The sequence below is a fragment of the Bactrocera tryoni genome, chromosome 4 (assembly GCF_016617805.1).
Source record: "Bactrocera tryoni isolate S06 chromosome 4, CSIRO_BtryS06_freeze2, whole genome shotgun sequence".
Taxonomy (NCBI): domain Eukaryota; kingdom Metazoa; phylum Arthropoda; class Insecta; order Diptera; family Tephritidae; genus Bactrocera; species Bactrocera tryoni.
Window position 1 is genome coordinate 33,950,929 of NC_052502.1, and position 24,534 is coordinate 33,975,462.

The window sequence follows — 24,534 nt, forward strand, 5'->3', positions numbered from 1 at the left end:
TGGACGAGATTGGCAAGAATGTTGTACTGCTAACATCCGAAAACGTGATCAACATTGGGAAACCCACGCATTGTCTATACGACCATCAGGACAGAAGTATGGTGAAGAATGAGGTTGACAAAACGAGAAGATTGCAAGAAATATTTAAACAATGGAGTATCTCTTGTTCACTTGTCCCGCATTGGCAAGTCTACGCTGTAAGCATCTGGGGTGCCCATGATATGATACACTAGAAGAGGTACTGGTACACTGGACAGAGCTTCTTGAAATGCTCGTCAAGCGCATCCTAAAGGATGACTGCTCCTCTTTGACCTAGGAACTGAACTCCTTCTGGTATCGCAAAGAACTAAAACTGGTGTATGCGTGGCTTATTGGCTTACCAGATTAACATAAACTAACCTAACCTAATTAAGGACAATCCTACAAACTTAGCAAAACACATTTCTTTAAAATATCATTTACCCGGGGAAGTATATACTGGACTTAAATAGGACATCGACGAAAGTCAGTCAATGGAATTGTTGCCTTAACTATATCATTTAACTATATACGAACTTTAGACTTCGTCACGAAATTACGCTACGTGCCCGCGAAATCCCTCCGACATGGTCAATTGTACCCACATACCTTCGATAAAATTAGACATTAAACAAAAATTATTGAGATTGGCGTTGTTTACATAAAAATAGTATTCGTAGAAATATTTATCTCTACTTTAAAGTAACTTAGAACCTTAGAACATCCTGGTCAAAATATCATTTTACCTCAATTGATTCGGTGATAAGGTTTTTTTTGAAACATTTTTATAAACAACACAATATTATAGCAGTTCGACCGTATGCTTGTATTAAGTGCAAGCTAATATTTCAGTAGCTTAGCTTGGTTGCATCTAGATCTAGAGAAGACCAGTTGTCCAAAATATTGATAAAGCGAAGGAACCCGTTTGCAACCATTTACCTACAAAAGACTAGAACAAAAATATAAAAAGTTCCATGGTGTGGGTGCCGCCTGAGTTAAGGCAACTACACCCAATTTCTTAATCTGGGCCGATGCTTTCAACGATTGGACCATCTAAAGAAAGCAAAAGTCCAAAAGCCACAATTTTTACTACCAAGACACCTGGACACACACGGCGTTAGAGACTCACCAAAAGATCCGGCAGCTTAGGATGTTTTTGTGTATCCACCTTATAGTCCGGACCTGGCGCCATGTAATTACTTTCTGTTCCTGACTATCGAAAATGATTTTACTGGTAGAAAATTCGACTCAAAAGAAGCTTGTGAAAAATAGCTATCCCAGTTGTTTGCAAATAAGGATGGGGGTTCCTATGAGAGTGAAGTTATGAAATGACTGCGACGAACTATCAAACGAAATAGTGCTTATTAGAGCTGAATCGCATCATTCTCACTATGCTAGGTTCAAAAAAATGGGTATACAAAACTTTATATTCCAACAGCTTATAGACGTTTAAAGTTGAGATTTAAAACTGTTGGATAACTCTGCATTTGTCGATTTGTCACTACTTTGAAAGTTAAGTTGTTAGGAAGTCGAACCTGCACTAATCAAGCAATGGCTTCGATCCCATCGCTTGACTTATCTGCATCAACATATTGTTTGAATGGGCTTAAAACTTGTGGGGAAAGAAACTCACGCATTTAGTTACTAAGCATTGTAGAAATGAGTTAAGGTTAAAAATTATTCGCACTTTTTAGCTCTCAGTGTTTGAGATATCGATCTGAAATTATGCACTAGTCCTTTCTCCCTAAACAACAGCTCATTTGTCTGAACCATATCCGATATCGTACAACTATAGCACATACTATATAAATGAACAGCATGACGGGTCATGTCCCAAACAAACAGACCTATTAAAACCAAATTCTTAAATGGACTACTTTTTTATAAGACAAGATGTCTTCACGAAATTCGTCGAATGTTGTTGGCCAAGATCACGCTTTAATTTCCAAGTATAGCCGATCGGATCACTATAGCGATTGGCTGTCATACAAACTAAACGATCAAATTCAAATTCTTGTATGGAAAACTTTTTATTTCAGAAGGTGTCTCCACGAAATTTTTGTAGATTGTTATTATTACTAAAATCTCCGAATAAACTGGTCAGATGGGTCGACTAAAGCATATAGCTACAATTCAAACTGCTCTTTTTAAACTTTTTATGCCATTAAAAATGCTCCTGTGTAGGCTATTATGATTCCGGTGCTGTAGAAGGTAACGTTTTTTTGTTTTGTAATCATCTTAACGTCCTTTTCTTGCATCAAACTAAACATAACTCAACAAATAAACAGAGTTATAGTTACATATCTTTTTATTGCTAACGGTATAAGCTCGATGACACATACTATTTAAATATAGTAAGTATGTATTAAAATATTAATATATTTCAAGCGATTTGTCACTGGCATTAGACAGGCATTTAGTTAAATAAACACGTTCAACGTTCAACTTATCAATTTACGCGCACGAACTTGCAAAATTAACACCACATCGATAAGTAAATTTTGGACAAGCAAGTCAAAGGTATTGGACGCGCTCAGTCGGTTTCGCGAAATAGCCGGACTAACTTGCAATCGAGCGTTTAGAAAAAAGTTAAAAAATAGCAATAAAAAAGTCAAAATAATTCAGGGAAAGCGCGAAAATTAATTAAAGCAAAAAGTGCTAAAAATGAGCAGTGGAAATTAAAAAAAAAATTTATAACAATTAAAAAAAAATATTGTTTACTAAACTCAAAGCGTGTGTTTAAGGAGGAGCAGTGGAAAAATATTGTGAATTGCGTATAAAAAGATTCATAAATATTAAAAAACACATAAATGCCTAGCCGTCCACTTACGATACCACTGCCAAAATACTACAGAATGCCTTCAGTGAGATTCAGGTAGGATGACACGAGAAATGAAAAGTTTTCCTAACTCAAAATAGACTCGCACTTTCTAAATACATTTGGTGCATACAGTTTTGCCGCTAAAATCTTGAACCTGAAACCGCAATGAATGGGCTGCTAATTGTTATTGTGTCAGCCGAGCCTAGCAATTTGAATAGATTACACAAGCAACAGATTTTTTAGATATTTTTGTGTGGTTTACACTCGCCAGCTTTTTTGCGATTTATTCCGCTTTTATCACAAGCAACTTTAGAAAAGTATCTACGCCAAGGAAGTGACATCACAAATGCAACAACAACAAACAAAATAACATCAACAACAAAAACAACAGCAACAAAAATAATCACAACAACAGTAGCAATCATCTCAGCGACAGTAAATGCGAATCATTTAAAGAAAGCAAATGTGTTTTCCCACTTTTAAGTGCAGTTTTTGCGGTGTAAATTAATGAAAGCAAACAACAAAACCGCAAAACAATAAAATAGAGTGTGTGGAGAATTCGTAACACAGAGATTTATTATTTAAATTTCATATGTTCGCACACCTTTCCACAATTTCACGCCGCCAAATAGTGTTGTGACGAAATTTTCACTTGAAAATACAGCAGTCGCCAATCGACAACAAATCATGCTTCTTACATACATACGTACTTGAATGTGTTAATTGGTAAAGCTTGATAAATTTACAATATGTATGTGTCTGGCACATGTATCAAAATTTGCCAATTTAATTACGAAAATCTCACTTTGCCAACGAGTCTAGATATGACGAAAACGATTTAATGCAAATATGACAATACTTGAAATATGAGCGCAGAAATTGGACAATGAAACAACAATTCCAAATATAACAAGATAAGACGTAACTTCGGTTCGGTTATAATACCCTTCACAAATAAAAAGGTTTCGCATGCTAGAAATTGATTTTTTACACAACTTAACTTGACTTGACTTTAATCGGTCAGTTTGTATAGCAGCTATATGCTATAGTGATCCGATCTGAACGTTCAATTCAGAGATTGTAGCGTTGCCTTCGTCTATAAGATATACTAAATTTCGTGAAAAAATCTTGCCAAATAAAGCAGTTTTCATACAAGGACTTAATTTTGATCGATCATTTTATATGACAGCTATTTGCTATAGTGTTCCGATCTGAACAATATATTCGGAAATTAAAACGTCATCTTTGCCAATAACAATCGCCGAATTTCGTGAAGATATCTTGTCTAATAAAAAGGTTTCCCATACAGGAGCTTGATTTTGATAGGACTGCTTGTATGGAGCTATATGCTATAGTAGGCCGATATCGGCGCTTTCGGCAAATGAGCTGCCCCTTAAAGACACAAGGTCATGTGCAAATATTCAGATCGATATCTCAAAAACTAAGGGACTGGTTCGCATATACATATGTATACAGGGACATGGCTAGGATCTTCGACGTTTCCTTCAGGCGTTTACAAACGTTGTAGTAAACTTAATGTACCATGTTCAAGGTATAAAAACATCCATCATGTATCTACCCTTATAACTAAATCATAAGTCTCCAATAAAAAAAGCACGTGCAAAAATCAATTGTTAATTAGCTGTTAATGACTTTCTAATTGGCTAGCTTTCGGAAGTACATTAGTGGCCGATTATATTTTTGTTACATAAGTTAATATTTTGAATATATGTACATACGTGCCAAGGTTAAATGTTTCGTGAATTTTGTATTTTTTTTTATTATTTTCTAACTTTGTTTACTATTAAACATATACTGTTATCACCAGTAACTTAAGTGTGCTGCTAACAAATATTTCTATTAGTGCATTGCTGCATTTTTATAATCTCGCAATATGTTGCTCAGATTATAACAAATTTGTTCTGGACAATGTTGCGTGTCAAAGCAAAAACTAATAAAATTAATAAAAGACAATAAAAAACTAACCGGATGAGGAAGAGAGCTAAATTCATGATAAATAGCATTATCGAAAGTTGGGGTAAAAATCTTCATGAAACTTGATACATTTATTTACCAGCGTATACTATGAGGAGATCGTAGTATATCGGCATAATATCAGCTATGGTTTCAGAACTTTTGAATATTGGATGTAGCTCCGCACTCTAATAAATTATACAGGGTCTGGTAAAAAGAAATCCATTAATGTTTCAATAAATTGAAAGTTTTACTTAGGATAGTTAGAATGATCGATTTGCACCGCTTTATTCGATACCTTGTTGCCATTTGAAGGTAATTTCATGTCACTTTAGCCTCGTCTCTATTGGCAAAAAACTGTAACTTTCGATTTTCATAAGCTACAGCATTCACCATAGCCAGGAACAGATAATAATCACTTGTGGTCACATCCGGACTACAAGGTGCTTTCATAAGAATGTCCCAACCACGCTTCCGGAGCTTCTAAAAAGTCACTATTGATGTGTGTGGCGACCTCATCCTGATGGAACACAAATCCTTTCCCATTGGCCAATTCTGACCGCTTTTGGACGATTGCTTCCTTCAGATGGTCCAATTGTTGGCAGTAAATCCCAAAAGGAATTTGGACATAGGAGAGCAGCTCATAATAATAGATAATTCTTGTATATTGCACCAAACATGCAGCAAAACTTCCCTGATCGTCAACCCCAACGTGATTACATCAGGACCGTTTTCGATTGGCGTTGTACTTACTTTTCATTAAACATAATTTATCGAAATGCCTACTTGGAAATACGAGCTAAGCTTCGGATTTCAAAGGATAAGAGACGAAACTAGCCCCGAAACTATCTACAACACTTTTCGTCCTTGAAGTAATTTGCCATCCATGATTAACACAAGAAAATTTCAATTAAATTGATGTCGCCGATAACGTCCAAAAAAACTAAGAAAATACTTAATTTTAGTTTCAGGATTATTGTGACCGAAGAGCTGTCAATCTCTGTCATAACATTTCTATAATTCAGAGAGTACTGACTATTACTGGCAACAATCTACAAGCATCGCCAAGCGCAATAAACTTCAGGTCACAGTACACACCTCAATTTAATGCTAACTATCTATCTAGATCTATACTGATAACAGTTCATGTGATGAAAAAGCACCTACAATGTGTGGATTCAAGAATCTTTTTCCAACAAAGAAGCCACTTAACATAGATAACACATAATTGCCCTGTACCGATATAAATACTTTATTATTGTTGCTAGCCTATGAGTTTATTTTTGCTGAAGGAAATTTCTATTTATAAATACAAAATGTTTAAATCTACTGCAAATGCATTGCTACGCATGAAAAATTATTGAAAAATCGCAAACTTTGAATTAAAAGCTCTTCGAACGCGACTTTATGATTAATACACTTAATTGCCCTCGCTAATGGCTTATGCATATTTGCAAAACACTAAAATAACGATATAATAGCGAAAAAAAAATATTATACACTGAAATTTCTGGAGAAAAAATATCCTATCATAAATCTCTTTAGATGGAAAAAGAGAAATAAGATAAGTAAACAACAAAGCTTGATAAGCACAGTAAAACCTTGAAAAAGCGACTGTGCAACAGAAACGCAAATTTTATATACAATATTAGAAAATAGGTGAATGGAGAATTAGGAATTCTTGGGGTAAAAATTTTTTTATTTAACCATGAGCTAAATGCCGATAAGACGGATATGGTACTCTATACAAGCAGGTACAAGATGCCGTCATGACAATCTCCGAGACTCAACGAGGAAGAATGAACTACTAAGGATCATATCAAGTACCTGGGAGTAATTTTGGACAGCAAGTTGGTCGGTGGTGCCCTCTACGCATGTAAGAGGATGCCAGGGGCAATATGGCACCTATCGCCTGTCCTTATGCATTGGTGTTTCACAGCGGTAGTCAAGCCAATCTTGCTTTATGGTGCTTTGATGTGGTGGATCCCTGCCAACAAAATCTCATATAGTCTCTCTGCATAACGGGAGCATTAACAACAAGTCCAATGGCTGCAGTAGAAAGGTTACGCAGTGGAAAATCTCACGCTAACTTTCAAGGTCATGAAATACTGCCATATAAATACTTAACGCAGAAGTCTTTGCGGTCAGAAAAGCTACAGATATGTAGGAAACGACATAAAGAACATCAATAATGGTCGAAATGAGATAATGTTCTTAGAAGCAGTAGATTTAGTGGCTGTCGGAAAGTGGCTTTCGGAAAGTGGCTGCCGGAAAGCGGCTGCATATATACAGGACTCTCAGCGACAAAAGCGTTCCAGGATATGAAATAGATAATGAGATTGGCAAAAGTATCATCCGCTTTGCTAGCAAACCAGAAGTGACCATCCACTCAGATAGCAAAGCGGCGATACTGTCCCAGTGCGTTCAGGCCTGGTCAAAGAGTGCCTACCCTTGCTAACAATAGCACCGAGTGTCTTTGTGATAAGACTGGTATGGGTGCCTAACCACAGCAGAATCGCAGGAAACCGTAAACGTGATGAGCTAGCAAGAAAAGGCGAATCGGTGATCTTCTTGTGTTCTACTACTACTTCGGGGAAGCTTGGTCAGGGCTTGGCCACCATCAGTACATGCGCTGTCGCAAAAACGTTTTGACTCAAGATCTATCGCAAGAGATCTATTGATCTCTTTGTCCTCAGTAAGGGTAGCGTCTCCCTAGCTGTCGGCTTTTAACGGGTCGTTTCCGTATTGGCATCCACGCAGTAAGGCTGCAGAAGCTGTATAGAAGGAAATGAGGATGAAACTACTCAATACTTCCTTCTTGACTGTCCCGTGTTTATTTATCCCACCGGTATTGACTACTAAGCGTTTTGCTAATTTATATGGTCTAACACATATACCATACATATACCAGTCCACATCCGATCTTCGATCAGCGATCTAACCTAACCTAACTTCATACCCAAAAAAACTTGATTTTAGCATAAATAATAATATCGAAAAACTATATCACATAGCGTGGTCTCACTGCATTTCCCGCAAAATTATTAATAATAAAATTTGTAAAGGTGCTAATAATTCGCACAATTAAAGAGTAATGAGCACATAGGCAGTGCAAACTAGTTGAATTTTTTCCACTTTGATTTGTGACGCGCACTTGTCGACGCCTCCCGAGCTCAGTTTACTGAGCATCTTCAACTTTCGCAGTTGAAACATATTTTATGGAGACGTATGAAGAGTCTAAGTAGATTTACGAATATTTACTACTACAAATACACTTCGATGTTCACACTTAACTCATGTAATGTGAACAACTCGAACTCAGTTTGATTTAAGCTTTCGTCGGAAGATGTCGATGAGTGATCTGTATCGGCCGCGTCAATCCTCGTTGGGCGGTGCTGTGGGTAGCAGAGCATCCGCAGTTCTCGGCCCATTGGGCTTGTGGAAACCGAAACAACGCGTTCGCTATCACAATGAAATGCCAGGCGAAGTGCAAAAGTTTGTTTAAATAAGAAAAATAAATCAAAAACAAATTAAAATAAATATTTGAAGAAACGGTGTTTGGTGCTGTGCGTAAGCAATATAACTGTGAACTCCATTGCGTTTCGAAGTGATAATTGCTAACGCGAAGTTATTGCCATTTACAAAGGGTTTTCAACCCTCAGCGCTGACAGTTTGCGCATTAATTCGAATTGGTCTATTGTATTGGTAACAAACAAATGATTACATTCTACTTCGAAAATGCATTAAAAACCACTTTGAACCACTTATTTACAAAACAATCTGGATTATTAACTTCCTGAATATTAAGTAGTTGGAACAATAGCGAACAGATTACGAGGTGTTGTATTTGACCGGCACCCCACTTTGAAGAATAGAATTTCTAAGCTTAGTTTTGCAAGTACATCAGAGAGGAAAAATATAGTATTTTAGTTGATATTTTTCATGACAATAAATAATTGGGGACGTAAAATCGATCGTAATCGTGTTTTTGTGGACGCAATCAAACCCTAGCCAATTTTGTTCATTTTATGTGGCTTGAGGAAAATGATTGCTCCCTTCCAAAAGGTAATAGAAACAAGAAAACCCTGAATTTCGGATTATATGCAATAGTCAATTTTCGAACAATTTATTCGAAGATCATAGCTTTGGCTTGGATAACAATCTATGCTCAAGTTCGTGACGACATCTTGCAAAATAAAAAATTTTTCTACACAACAACTTCATATTGATCGGTCAGTTTGTATGACGGCACAAAAATAAGAAAACGACGTGTGAAAACTTTGAGATGGATATCTCAAAAGCTTAAGGATTAGTTCGCATATATAAAGACAGACATACAGACGTGGCTAAATCAAGGTCTCCACGTCTAACGTTTCCTGCTGGGTGTTACAAATTTCGTGTATAACTTAATATACCCTAGTTCAGTGTATAACAATTTATGTATATATACAAATAAGATCGAAGTACTAAGTAAGATTTTGAAATAGGAAATATTGCTACTATAACCTGGAGTAATAAGAATTTTTAATGACACGTTAGCCGTTGTTTCGTGAAATGTTCAGTAACTTCCTTTGAATATGTCTGTTTGATTTAATGAGAGTTATGGGATTGTTCTTTGAATTGAGCTGTTCAGTTAATGTCCATCTTTTTATTTCTGAAAGAATTTGCTTCAAAGATTCGCACTTAAAGTAATACGTCGTTGGTGGTTGTGCCAACTTACTGAAACAACAGTCCTTAATTTTAATCTTCTACAAAAACGGATTTTTTATAAGTTTTATAAAACGTTGCGATACTGTATCCTAATCGTGAATAATTTTTTTTTGTGTAATTCTTTAATTTTAATATAACTTTACCGATCTATAACGACAACATCGCTGGAAAGTTAATTTAGACCATTTTCTTGCTATTTAATTTTGGGTGGTGCGTTTGTGAGATAAGAACCTTTAGGATTTGTGCACATTTATATGTTATAGTCCTTGTACTTTTTTTCACAGTATTAGAGTCTTATAAAATGATTACAGTCTAAATTTTGAAAAACAACAATTAATAATTTTCATAATAATTTTATGTACGGTACATATAAGGGTGATCCATTTCGAGGTTCCCTACATTAAAAAAAACTCTGAAACTTCAGATTTAATGGGGAATGTTTATTATCATTCAAAAAAACGTTCTTTGACATTAATTTTTGAAGTTTGTCTCTTTCAATTGTTGGTCGCGGCTGCGTCTCATGTGGTCCATCCGTTGAGTCAAATTTTCGATGACCTGTTCGAGTATTTCGACTGGTAATTGGTGAATGACACGCGTGATGTTTTCAACCGTCCCGAAACGTGAAATTATCGGCTCACCGAAGCATTCTCTCAATAAAGCCATTGATTGATGCGATGTGTGAGAAGCAGCGCTGTCTTCTTGAAACAAAATGTCGGCTAGATCACGAGCTTCAATTTCAGGCGTCAAATAGTCGGTTATAACTGAGCGATAACGGTCACCATAGACGATTACAAAATTTGTAAATTTGGCTCGATAACGTCTGATATTCTTTGAAATTATCAAAAGCCCATAGAGCTTTTTATACGCTTTCAGTTTAAATTATTGACGTAAAATGCGGCAAGTCGTTCCATACCTCAGTCCGAGTTGCTGCGAATGTGCCGAATCGACCCTCCACGTTTTTTGTGTATGGTCTCAGCTAAGACTGCTATATTTTCTTCACTGCGTGCTGGACGTGATCTATTCGGTCGAATATTATACAATAATGAATTCTGGGTCTCAAGATTGGTAATGGTGTTGTGCATAGAATGCCCAGTAGGCCGATTACGTGAGTTTTTATAATAAAGTTGAACTATCTAATAACGTTGTTCAGGCGTAAGTCTTTCCATTATGAAATGCCAAAAAATACTGAACAGAAATAACATGACAGCTTGACACGATTCACGCGTGAACTGTCAAAAAAAAGCAATTGAATAAAGTACTTCTATTTGGATCATCCGTTAGTATTTACTATAACATCAACAATTTGTTGAGCTATGGTATTATCAAAGTGGAGTTCTTTCAAAATTTAATCGATGATCATATTTGAGAGACAGCAGCATTGGCTCTTAGTGTGCTGATTGGTATGACTATTATATTACTTATTAGTGAGTTGTCAGAAATATTTAGGGATTTTTACTATGTACTCTTCTAATTTCATATTCGTCTGATTATTTTCCTGTCATATTACCGTCAAAAATTCCTTATGTTCATAAAAAAATTGATTTTGACAGTGGGTTAAGAAGTAATTTATGTATTTTTAATAAATTAATTCGTTTTGCATTTTACTTCTTTTGTACTAATTTTAGAATTTAAGTGAGAACTTGACGTCAAGTTGCCGCTTTATTTAGGAACACCGTGTTGGCGTTAGTTCGCGCTATGTCTCTTCTATATTTCTTAAATTTAAATTAAAATCTAAGTCGTCAGACCCAAAACTGTAGATTATTAACTAATATTATTAATTTTAAACATGTTAACTTTAGACCTGTCAATAGTCTAAACATATGAATGTTAAGAAATGTTTGTGTGAAATGCTAAACCCAATCATTCATTCATTTAAACTTAATTCACACATTCAATTGACCAAATCGTAGTATCACTAATATTGATTACTTTTTAATACGCACATGTAACTACTTCTCATTTCAGAAAACAGAATCGCATTTGTTGACTTTAGCAACTAATAAAACTTTAGCATATCTCTGTCTCTCACAACGTTTTTATGTCCGGCCCTTTGTTAAGCCAACGATCTCGATAATTATTGTAGCGCGTAAATATTAGACAAATGCAAATATTAATAGGCTTCTCAACCGCCTAGACAAATGATAAATATTTACTTAAAATTTATACTTTTGTGCTTTAAATCAGTGGCGGCTTAAAATTTATCAGCTTAAAGTGAGTTCGAAATAAAAACTTCAAAGCAGATAGTAATATCATTATTAAAATATAATTAAAGTGTCAGTGCAGAATCGCAAAAATTTGGACAAAAATTGCTTAGGAGATTATAACGTTCCCAAAAAGCAAAAATGGAAAGGCTATTTGCTCGGTAATTACCGTAAAGAGAGCTGTCGATTATGAGCTTATCATATTGCTTTTAGGATCCCTTAAGGTAGTATATATTCTAAGCAAAACGTAAGTTTACACATTTTGCGTACGTTTTTATTGGAATAGTGACGATCAAAGCGTGAGTCCACTTTTTGAAAAAAAAAATATATTTTTTTAATAGCGAACAAGCCTTTATATTGGTAATAATGGTCCTCAAATGAAATTAATGCTGTTTGTATAAGCCTCCAATTTTCTCCATCTAAAATTATTACTACTTTAACAAGTATGATTTGACTTTATTTACTTTTTTGTTTCAAAAGTTACAAAAATATAAATCTAGCATCATTCTTATGGAGAAGGTTCTCTATGGACATAATTTTTGGTCTAAATACCTTTTTATTTCCTTTATACTCAGTGATATTACCTTTTCCTCGTTTTATGGGCTCTAACTGGTCGATTCCTTACCGGTGTCTATACGTTAAGCTTGAGAATCTTATCGGATATCAGTTGTAAACTGCTGGAGATAGAAATAATACGTCCAAGCGAATTTGTATTAGCTTCATACGTCAATATTTTCTTTAAGGGATTACATGGGTTTACGGGTTTCAAAATATCGAATTTTTTTGTTGTCTTATTAAATTATACAACACCACTAGAATATTGTCCTAAATTTTCAATCGAGAAATATTTTTGGCAATTTTCTCGAAACTGTGCTTTTGAAGTCGATTGGCAAGATTTTTCGAGAACTACTCAACCGATCTTCATGAAATTTTGCACCGGTCTTTGAGATACAATTCTTAAGGACTTGAAAGAAGTATTTTTGGAGAAAAAAATGTCGCGAAATTTTAATTTTTTTTTTTGTAAAAATGTCTGCGAAAAATCCAATTTTCAGTTTTTTTTTTCCTTCGTTCAAGTTCTACGTAAGGGTTTTAACTAAAACACGTATTTTTTCAATTTAGATAATACTGTAAGAAGTTATCCTGCCAATGCGGGCTCATCTTTTTTCGGAGTGGTCCCCGGAAATGGCGTCCCAATCGCCAAATTTAAAATTTTGTTTCCAAAAATTTCAGAATTTTTTTGTTAATAGTGAATGTTTGTAATAAAATAAAATATTTATCTTTTTATTTGAGAGAAAAAATTGTTGTTTTACCCGAGGAAACCTATTTAACCCCTTAACATCCGTATATCTGAAATAAATATTTTCGCACTTCCGATTGATTTTATACTCCATCTTTCGGCCAATACGAAAGCAACCTTAATAGAATCCAGAAAAAATATATTTCTAATTCTCCTGCCTGAAATGGAGGATATACTTCCTGTAATCTCCAAATACTAAATAGAAGATTTTCAAACATTCGCTGTTACTTTATACCTTATAGTAATAATAATATTGCTTACTGGCAGAATTCACGTTAATCTTCCAGTTTCATGTGAAACAACAAATTCTTTTAAAACTCCTCAGAATTTGGCGTATCCGGAAAAGCAATAATGAAAGCCAAATTCTCATTTTCACATATACTTAATTGCGTTCAAATCTGGCAAATTATCTCTACAATGTAAACACATTAGTAGTATGTCTAAACTAACATGTACAAAGAAATAATCACATTTTGTTACTTTTCGCATGAAAGTTACTTTTTCTGTTGCACTTCTTATTTATATTTATTTTTTCTTTCAATTCATATACAAGTAATTGCTAATAATTCTATTTAACACATTCATTACTGCATTAAGCCAAAAGTGCGATTTTCAATATTACACAAATTAAATTAACTTTGCGTCAACATGTGTAGGAAGTCAAGCGAACACAAAAGTTTGCAAAAACAAATGTGCAATTATTCACAAACATATTTAAATAAGTGTAAAGTTGTAATGAGTTTAGCACAAAAAAATTTAAATTCTAGGCATTGTAGGCATTTGAGTGTATTTAAGGGTGTAAATGCCTCTGCGTATACGTAATCATTAGCTAAAACCAGCAATTGTGGAAAGACCTCGACACTAACCAACCAGCTAGCTAATCAGCCACTTATCCTGTAACTTACTATACACATACATACATATATACATACATACACACATACATATGTCTGTGCATATTTGGCTGACCGACCAGTCGACCAAATTAACATCAAGCAATTAGTTGACCGCTTAATTTGTTAACACGCTCGGCACGCTTCCTCATAATTTGTTAGCTTTTAGTCAAACCGTACCACTCCGCACCCACACGCACCCCCCGACTTACATGGAATAATATGTAGTCTATGCATCTGTATAGGTGCCTGTAAGTACATTATGTAGGTCTGCGTAAATTTGCATAGACTCACTTTCTCATTGTGCAGTGGTGTGCAAGGAAGTAAAGATGTTTTGTTAGAAACTAAGAAAGTCACTATTTCAGTTTAAATTGTATAAAATTGTTTCTAAATGTCAAATTAAATCAAGTCAGAACGAATTTTACCGTACAGTGTGACAAAAAAGAACCCGAAAATTTTAATTAAATCCCCCGGGTAATATTGATAATATTAAAAAAAAAAAATATTTTGCTAAGTTGGAGCACTGTCCTAAATCACTACGCCTAATAAGAGCGCGATCTGTCAACTGGTTTGTTTACAGCAAGTGCTTAAGTCGGTACAGCTCAGTAGTGCGTTGCGATTTTTACAATGGATAAAAGCAACGACAAAGAATTTGTCTAAATTTTTGTATTTCTATCAAATTTTCGTGTGCGGAATTGTGGCAAATTTTGGAAAATGCTTACGGTGATACAGTTTTATCAAAACACAAGCCTGCGAATGGTATAAAGCTTTCAAAGACAATCTAGAGATCGTTGAAGACATGCTTCTTTCTGAACAACCTTCACTCTCTTCAACTATTGAAAATATTTAAATAGAGAGATGGTTTTGGTGAATATTTTGGGTATGAAACGCGTTCTTGCTCGACTCGTCCCGATAAAACAGATTTTTTTTCAAAAAGAGTACCGTAAACAGATCTCTTCGGACATACATGATCATGCGAATTCCGATCCCACATTCATGGAGAGCATTATAACTGCCGATGAGACATGGGTTTATGAGTTTGGCATGCAAACAATGCAACAATCATCGAAATGGAACCCGTTTTCAGTCGAGCGAAGAGATAAAAAAAACAATATTCAGCTCCTTCAGCGTTTCACACACCCACCCCAAAAAGTGCTAATGAAAAGTTTTTGGCAAAGTAAATATTCATAAATATTTTCTTTTATTTACAATTTCCGTGTACTTTTTTGCCACAATGTACGCTGCTACTCTTGTCTAATAAAAAATTTTCCATACAAGGATTGAATTTTGAACGTTTAGTTTGTATGGCAGCAGTGTTGCTATTTTATGGCTCAATACTGTATACCATTGCAAAACTATTTACAAATATATCGCGTTAGACGCGGTTTTGCATTATAGTAGGAAAACAGATGTAATTAACATGTAATTTCCTCCTAAACGGCACATTCGGCAAGCTTTAAAGTTAAAAAGAGAAATGTTTGTCTTCAATATCTAGTGATTAACCCACTTAGACCAAAAATGAGCAATTTTACGTAACTCCTGGAATATTTTCCATGAAATACTTTTTCATCAAACAAAGATGATAAAAAAAACCTTTGAAAGCATTTTAGCTTCGGTACATACATTCGTAAATCGATATTTGGTAATCTAGAAAACATCACTTTGCAAAATTCGTTAAACTAATTCAGTTAGTAGCTCAAGTTAAAAACTTGCTAAGATGTTATTAATTTATTGATGCTTGTCACATTTCTGAAACAACAATACAATATTTTTTTTTTTTCAACTCGTGGTTTTTCTAGTTGATACTAAAAATTTGAATGTGTATATAGACACGTTCATTAAAACAAATCCCCAATTGATTGATGATTTGAAATATTTTTATGGACTGACAAAAGGTGAAAGCTACATACATGCTTTGTATCAAAACCAAACGAATATTTTGTCTAAGCCTTAATATTAATATGCGAGTATATAATATTTTATATAATCAAAGTAAGGTAATGTGAAGTTTAAGGTGGGTTCATATTCAAAGATAAGATAATTTTATAAATATGTCTCATATATAATATAACGGTGGACTTAAAATTATCAGAGATAACATCGCTTATATTATTATTACATAATCGAAATATTTAGCTATATCGACGGCCATTCTTAGGTTTTGTGGTCGTCTTTATCTTTGACCCATATTTTAGAAAGGTTGTTATGAATACAAAACCGACTATGTGAACTCCAGCCAGTTTCAAACGTTTCCTAACAAAAAAACCTGAATTTTGAAGAGTCAAACGTAGTAATTTTAAATTATGAAAAGAGAGGACTCAGTTCAATACATTTGTTCAGAAATAAGAACATAAAGTGTGATCGATTTCGAGGTTCCCTACTTTTTTAAATAAAAAACACAGAAACTTCAAATTTAATGGGAAATGTTTATTATCATTTGAAAGAACATGCTTTGGCATTTATTTTTTGAAGATGGTCCATCCATTAAGTCCAATTTTCGATGACACGTTTGAGCATTTCGAGTGATAAGAGCAAATGACACGTGTGATGTTTTTCTCCAAGGCCTGCATGGAAGCGGCATTGTCCGCAGAAGCTTTAGAGTTTACATATCCTCACAGCAAAAAACGTTCAACAGTGTGATATCACCGCCGTCTTGTTGAAACCAAACCTTCTATTTTAGGCACCAAATAATTAGTTATCATGACGCGATAACGGTCGATTTTGACGGTTTACGTTGAAAAAAGTACGTCTACTTGGATCACCCTTTATGTTCAGTTCCGAAGCTGAAATCCTTATTGACTCGTTCACTAAGTAATTTTATTTTTTTTAGTGAAATTTAAACATGATTTTTTATGGTGTAAAATATTTTATGAAGTTATATATTCTCCATTTTGATTGAACACCTTTTGCCACATTTGATGAAAGATATTGATTCCACACTCATATAATTCTTGATCCTTGCAGGCAAAAAACTGGTCCAAGTGGTTTTTTAATATTCACATTTGTGGTGAAGATTCCCCCATTCAAAAAATTAAAAAAAAATTGGGTGCTACCAAACCCAGTTCGGACTATTACTGGTTTCGGTGCCAAATCTGGAGAACATGGTTGGTGTGGTAGTACCTCCTAATCAAGCTGCAAAAACTTTTAGCGAGTCAATCAAATTTGTTTTCATCAATCTTCCGAGTTGTTATTCGACAATTTGCATTGACTAAGGATTTTTTTTATCCACATCGGTTTCAAGATTTTTCCAGGACGTGGTGCATTTCCAGATCGTAATTGCTGGAATAAAATTTTATAAACCAATTTTGGCAATGGCGATCGATCATCATATCTTCTCCTTACACATCATATAATTTTTGTCTGGTTTGAACGGCATTTTTACCGCCTTGACAGTGAAACATTTGGAAAAGGCTGTTTTCGATCTTCCATTTTCGATAGAGCACCAAATAAGAAACACTCCGAAAAATTTAGAAAATTTTTTACACATAAGGCTATATGTAGTAAGGCTGTTCATATATATAATGGTAAAGCGGTTAAGTGTGAAGTTGGATGCGATAAAATTCAATGAGATCAGATGTTGTCATCAAACGGAATTACTTAGTAAACGATCCAATATTAGTTAATGATAAATCCAAGATAAATTTAGATAAAATTCCCTACTACTCCCTATTAATATATAGAAGAGCTGCATTTTTGAATAGAAAAAATCTTCATGAGGGGAAAGGTTGGTCCCAAACGGTTCAAACGGTTCAAACTATCGCAACTCTTGAGAACTTCTTGGAATCGCTAAACTGCGGTCTTCAGCAACACTTGCCTGAACTGCAGCAATATTTTCATTACTTGGAGCGGTTCTTTGTCTTATTGGCACTTGAACATTATGTAAAGAGAATATACGCACGAAATTTTCAACAAATCGACGAATGGCGAGCACAGGTGAAGGATCATTACGATAATAAAAAATGGATAAAATGGCAAAGGCGCACGAAAATTTGCAATTGGAGAACGATTATTTTGATAATAAAATTGTTCATTTTGTAAACGTTGTTCTTGCGTATATGTTACCACCATGAAATTGTAAACATCACCGAATACAATGCAAAAAAAAAATCGCGACATATTAAAAATGGCGGACACGACACTTAGAAATCATATCACCCTTATTGGAAAACCCAGTAATATTCATTATAGATTGGCCTTGAAAAAGATTAGAAAAAATAAAATTAATTTGGAAGGCGAAACTATAAAATTTCATATACAACCCCACAAGTATTAAATCAATTTCCATTGCAACAACAATGCAGAGCTGAACATTTTTCTTATATTTTGGTATTTCAATATATAAATGACGCAGCAAAAAGTAATATACTGATATAGATAATAAATATTGATATTTGAATGAAAATAGATAAGGAAAATATAAAATTAAAATTTGCCTGACATTTAAGCAAAGTCGTCTAGACGTGGCGTTTAGCATTTCCTCATGCGAAATTTTAGGTGATTTATAATATTTTGCATTTTTATGTTCAATTTCATCGAAAAATTGTTATATGTATAAGCCACGTGCACACATATCCTGCACATTCTTTGCTGTAAACGCTAATCTTAAAACAAATCCCGTGGTTTGTTAAGCGGAATGTCAAGGGCCTTAACAAATAGTACGAGTACTTTAACATTTTTGTTTTTATATAAAAAAAAACAGATATTTATATTTTCACAAATGTATATTCATATGCATGTACATATATACCTTTAGTATTGATTTTCTCCATTTACAAATAAATATGCGAATAATTTGAATTTGATGAAATCAATCACGCTTTCACTGACACATCATCAATCTTCTTATCAATTTAGGCGGTGCATAATTGACTTGCACAGAAATGGTATTTCAAGTCCAAATGGAAAATATGTAAGGATTTTTTGAACAATAATTTGCTCTTGTGGTGTATTACGACAGTTCATTGTCAGTTTAAATTTAAGTTTTAAACTCGTCGGTTGTGGGTTTACAGTGACGGTTAATATCGAAAAATAGAAAAAAAATATTTAAATAACAGTTATTTAGTCAAATACATAACCTAATAGCATATAAACGAATTTGTTAAGCACGTGTTTTAAATGTTGCCTTGCAACTCACCAATTAAATACTAACTAAAAAACCAAAAATGTATTATCTGATCAAATTTGACCCGGACTGGAAAAATTTTTCATACATTTTTAATATAAATCTTTAATATCGCCATCAAAATAGATTATTAGTCAAATTGTACACTTGTTATAAGCCTCGACTGGAGTGGCCATCAATGGAGTTTGATTTTCCGGTTAATTTTGGAGCGCCATTCGGTTGATTGTTAGACAGTTTCGGCATCATATTGATAAACCCATGTCTAGTTAATTATAATGATGCGTTTGATGACTGTAAGCTTCTCAACTACGTTGCCAAGCCTCTCTTTTACCCAAAAAACTACCTAAAAAATCATCAAAAATCTCTTGAGTTCATCTATAAGAGATGTTGAGATCTTCCGCTATATATCTGATGCTAACACTGTAGTTTATTTAACTTTTTTGATGTTATCATCATAATATACATAGGTGGTTTTCGTTGACTTCACGAGCTTCACGGAATGTTTTATGCAGTCATATTATGATAAAAAAGACTCCCCGAAAAACCCAACAAGCATTTTCAACGTTGCTGTAGCATTCCTTCCATTGAAATCACAAAACTTTCAGCAAACTAATAGCTCAAAAATGTTCCATGATAAAAATCGCAAACTTTTCGCGTCGTAAATTTTTATCAGTTTGCGCGAGCAGTTTCATTGGACCAGTCGGAGTCAGATTTGATTAGATACAACAGCAAATTTAAGATCCGCCTGACTTTACAGCACACTATTATGCGATCTAAGTCACAATATCACACGACACGAAGCGCCGCTTACGCAGCTTAGCACAGACACGCACCACACTGTCACTAAACACACTTGCTTGCCAACACTTCTTCGTACTTAATGTGAATAAAATTCTATTTTACATGCAGCAAAAATCAAGCGGCCAACAATAGTGATTACTTTTACAAAACCGTCGACATAAAACCAATATCCTCGCTCTCTATACCAACGATCGTCGCTACACCCTCCTACAATCAGTCGACACAATCGAAACGTCTCGCGCGCACACCTTGCGACCAGTGCGGCTACCATAACGTGCCGATCATGGCACACCCCATCTCACCGTTAGTGCGTTCACAAACAAATCTGGAGCTTGTCAGCACGGGCAATGCGCGACAGGCGCTACTACCAGCCATTGAGTTTACCAGCCATGGTGGTGGCGCTGAGAAAAACGATAAACTAGAGAAGCACTCGAATGGCATACCACCGACGAACAGCAATAGTACGAGTATACAAACTTTGCAAATATCACGACGTCCATCGTTGCTGCTGCAGGATATCTTGGCACGGCGACCATCGGCGCTGTTTCGCGGCAAGAATGGCAAGGAGGCGAATGGTCACGCGTCGAAAAGTCCTTTCGGGTACAGGTTCAAGCATATGCGGCATGCTTTTATTTTTTTTTTGTTTTCGTTGTGCACATTTTTTCTTCAAATTTATTTATTGTTTTACTTCTCTCCATGTAAACAGTCGGTCACTTGCGGACACCGCCGCCACCTCTATGGTCACAATCAACGCACATGGAGATGGAGACGATCGCCACTTTGCTGCGAAGCAAATGAAGGTCAAAAATCGGCGCAAAGGCAAGTAAGTATATGGCGAAGTGTGTTCGAGATACTATCTCAAGTTTTGTGTTTTTGACTTTATCAATTGCTTTTGTGTTTGTTTCCAGTGACGCTTTGAGTGCTGCACTTTCGGCATTTTATTGTAAAATACTAGTTTTGGTGGGCGTATGTTTGCCCATTACCGAAGTGATATCAAAACAAATACCCAATTATGTATACCAGGGCTTCTATGTTTATTTGTATATGGGAAGCATACTTTTTGTTGCCTTCCTTTATGCAACGACCTTGCGGAATCGTACGCTCTTCAATGCCTTGAAAACTTTTCGTAAGTAATAATTTTTTATGTACTCTATTTAAGTAGATGGAAATCCGAATAAGAGATGAATATTCAGCAGAAATTACCATATAGAGTAAGATCACTATAGTTATTTGGAAAAATATACTAGCAATTCCCTTCCGAACAGTTTTGGAATCTCAATTTTCTAAGACCTAAAAACTAATGGCTTCTAGCTCTAATTAGTGGACTACTTCGCCTTCTGTATCTGAGAAATTAAAGTTTGAAGCTCGGAGACGAATTTATGTCAAGCCAACTGCCACGATTTGGTTCCGTTTCATAATTTGTTGGAGAAAGCAGAAGTTCTTAGAAACACGGTTGTTCTTTCTAGCTATATTGTTTGGTATACATAAATAACCTTCGACTTGAAATTCGCTTAATAAGGAAAACATATTTTTTAATCAAATCTATATATTCATACTTTGATTGGTCAACCTGAATGGCTGATAGTCCGATCTGAACATTTTCTTCGGAGATTGTGTCATTGTTTTGGACATAGCCCATGTTTCGTCAAGATATATTTGTTCGTTCTGATCTACAATATGCTATAGTGGTTCGATATCAAGCAGTTTCTTGGGAAGAATAGAACGGTTACAAAATTTCATATACATATCGCGTACACACAGATACATAGAGGTGATCCAACTAGAGACCATCTGAGACGTAGCCTCGTCCAACATTTGAACGAGAAAATCTTCAAAAAATAAATGCCAATGAATGTTTTTTCAAATGGTAATAAACATTCTCCATTAAATTTGAAATTTCTGTGTTTTTCCTTAAAAAAAAAATATTGTACATCGAAGTGGATCACCCTTTATCACCAGCTATATTTCCCTAGGGCCTTCTACATATTCTTCAGGGTATACAAGTTTTATATTAACTTAAACTCATCTTTAATGGAACCTGAAAAAGAGAAAATCCATTTTTTTCCCCTAATTTCTAGAATGAATTGTCAAAGTGAAACCATTTTTGAGGACTCTGACTAACCTAACCACTTAAAGAAAGTGTTTTTATAACCATAATCAAGGAAGTTGTTGTTGTTGTTGTTTTGCTGAGTTGACAGTTCTTGGTAAAAGTCCGGGTCCGTTCCGGTTACGTAGACCCGACTAGATAGGAACGGCAGACCTTCTTAATCTGATGACCGCATTAATTATTACCAATCTCTGTTCGCACAAGTGAGTCTTTCAGACTGGAGCACCTGACTTATTAGTAAACCGCCGGTTCAACGAAAATTTCTTCAAATATTAGCTCTTAAGCAATCGCTATGAAAATGTATAAATATGTGTGTGATAATTTTTAAAATCACCCCAGGCAATAACAACTAATAGTAATTTATTTTATATGCACAGATGAGGAAACTCAAAATATACATTTGAAACACAAGGTCACACATTTCGGCAGTTTTTATCTGCGCGTCGGCGCCATTGCTTTTGCCATCGGCACTATGGTGTATTCGGGTTTGGAATTCGGTCAGTATTTTGAATTGAACGGCAAGGCCGGTTGTGGTGATGTCTTTATTGCAATTACACCGATTTGTCGCATGCTGCTCGCCATCGTGCAAATACAGTTTATCTTCCTCAATACAACCTATTTGGATATGGCACGTCACAAAGTCATCTGTCGTTTTGGCCTAATGCACATGGTTGCCACCAATCTGTGCGAGTGGTTGTATGTGTTAGTTGAGGAGACGAAACATGAAATCTTTCACATTGGCCACCACGAAAGCGATGCAACTGAGGCGCTATTCCCAACCGAGGCTCACGGGACTACCGATTGGAGTGATGAATCTCTAACACATACACAGCATATTACGGACAGCATGAATAATACGATCGCCACAACCATACAGAATGTACTCACAAATGTGACGATAGCATCAGCGGGGAACACATCAACGCAAGTGTCGGTCGGTTGTTCACGCACCAACATTATGGGCGCATTGGTGCAGGAAGTGGCGCCATTCCTCTTCCCCTGTACCATCGAGTATTCACTCATCTGTGCCGTTATACTTTATGAGATGTGGAAGACAGTGCGCTCCATTCCGGATATCGATCGATCTAGAAAGAGTTCGATAAAACCGGCACATCAGAAACCGGCAAATCATTTCTCCGTAGATTGTTCACAGTCGCATAAGGGGCTCTTCTTCGGTATAATTATGATTGTAATGACGATTATATCGATGATCATGTACTTTGTGCTGTACACACAACCCGGCTATGAATTGGTTGCAACGCAAGAGGTCACCATTTGGGAAATAATTACGTACTTTATTTGCACAGCGGCCATAATTGCTGGTAAGGCCGCGTACAACCAATACATTTAAAGTAAAGTAAAGGATTTTCAATTTCGTAGGTCTCATATTGATACGCGATCTGAAATATGTGCAAAACTCCAGCGATGATCATCACTCAATGGAACTGGACAATCAATTGCTGATTGTGGCGCAGACTGGTGTTTATCTCTATGGCATGTTTAGCATTTTGGGCAGCTACTTCTCCAAATGGGATGCGGTGCCGGATCGTATAGAGGGTAAGTGAAAATCAACCCTCAATTTCGCATTTGCGATCTTTACTTTTCTCATATTTCACTATTCTCATTCGAAAGGCATTGTTGCTGAGATCCTTGGTTTGGCAGAGACCTCACTACAGACCATGTTCATACTCCATGCAAGCCATCGTCGCTGTAAAGGCGCCAAACAGGCACGCCGCAAGCCGGGTCGCGAAATTGTTACATTTTTGCTTATAGTAAATATTGCAATTTGGTTTATCAACACTCTGATCAAAGGACGTGCAGTTTTTCGCGAAACAAATCTGGTATTCTTTGGTGTTTGGGGTTGGACTATCATCACACACATATCTATGCCACTGGCTATATTTTACCGTTTTCACTCGACAATATGCCTTTTCGAAGTGTGGAAAATCACTTACAAAGCTAAGACACATTGAAGGAAATAACTTTTTCTTTTAGCTGATTCGCAATACATTCGACAAAATTGAACCTAATAGGTTCAAGAAGCACATTTAATTGTAATTTTTTAATTAGTTATATCTATTTATGTTCATAATTATTTTTATGATTAGTCAAAGCATGCAGAATTATAGTAAATTAAGCATTTTTCCTTTGAGCCAGTATTTTTCTATAGAACAATGTATTATTATAGATATGTATGTACCCATGTATTTGACATAATTGTAGATATCATAAGTCATAAGAAAGTATACAGAGTGTTTTTTTAATGTAGATAAACATAATTTAATATTGTACTTATAAATAAAAATATTTTTTTGACAAATTTACAAAAAAAAATTATAGTAAACATGAACTCTGCTTTTGCACTAATACTGTTTTCATGAACCATAGTGTTGAAAATAGTTTTCAATTTTTCACTACCTTTTACTACAATGTGAAAGTAAGTAAAATCAGGCCAAAAAATTTTTAAGAAATTTTAGTCAGTTTCCAAAATTTAAAACGCGTTTTCCGAAACGCTGTTCTCAGAGTCGGGCAGGAAAATACGAAATAACTATGTACGTATGTATGTATGTACATATATCTCTCGATTTGA

General features: G+C 35.2%; 1 protein-coding gene across 3 annotated transcripts; it reads left to right on the forward strand.

Moving 5' to 3' along the window:
* Positions 1-2,696: 2,696 nt before the first annotated feature.
* On the forward strand, positions 2,697-24,207 carry LOC120775756 (proton channel OtopLc). Of its 3 annotated transcripts, none has more exons than XM_040106089.1 (7): positions 8,160-8,308; positions 19,946-20,437; positions 20,544-20,660; positions 20,746-20,963; positions 22,322-23,266; positions 23,325-23,501; positions 23,577-24,207. In XM_040106089.1, exons 1-7 carry the CDS (start codon positions 8,160-8,162, stop codon positions 23,915-23,917), a joined length of 2,439 nt encoding a protein of 812 aa, XP_039962023.1. In that variant the 3' UTR covers positions 23,918-24,207. The 3 variants fall into 3 exon arrangements, with proteins under 3 accessions (XP_039962025.1, XP_039962023.1, XP_039962024.1); XM_040106090.1 differs by lacking the exon at positions 8,160-8,308 and adding an exon at positions 18,358-18,408; XM_040106091.1 differs by lacking the exons at positions 8,160-8,308; positions 19,946-20,437 and adding an exon at positions 2,697-2,893.
* The last annotated feature ends 327 nt before the right edge of the window (positions 24,208-24,534 follow it).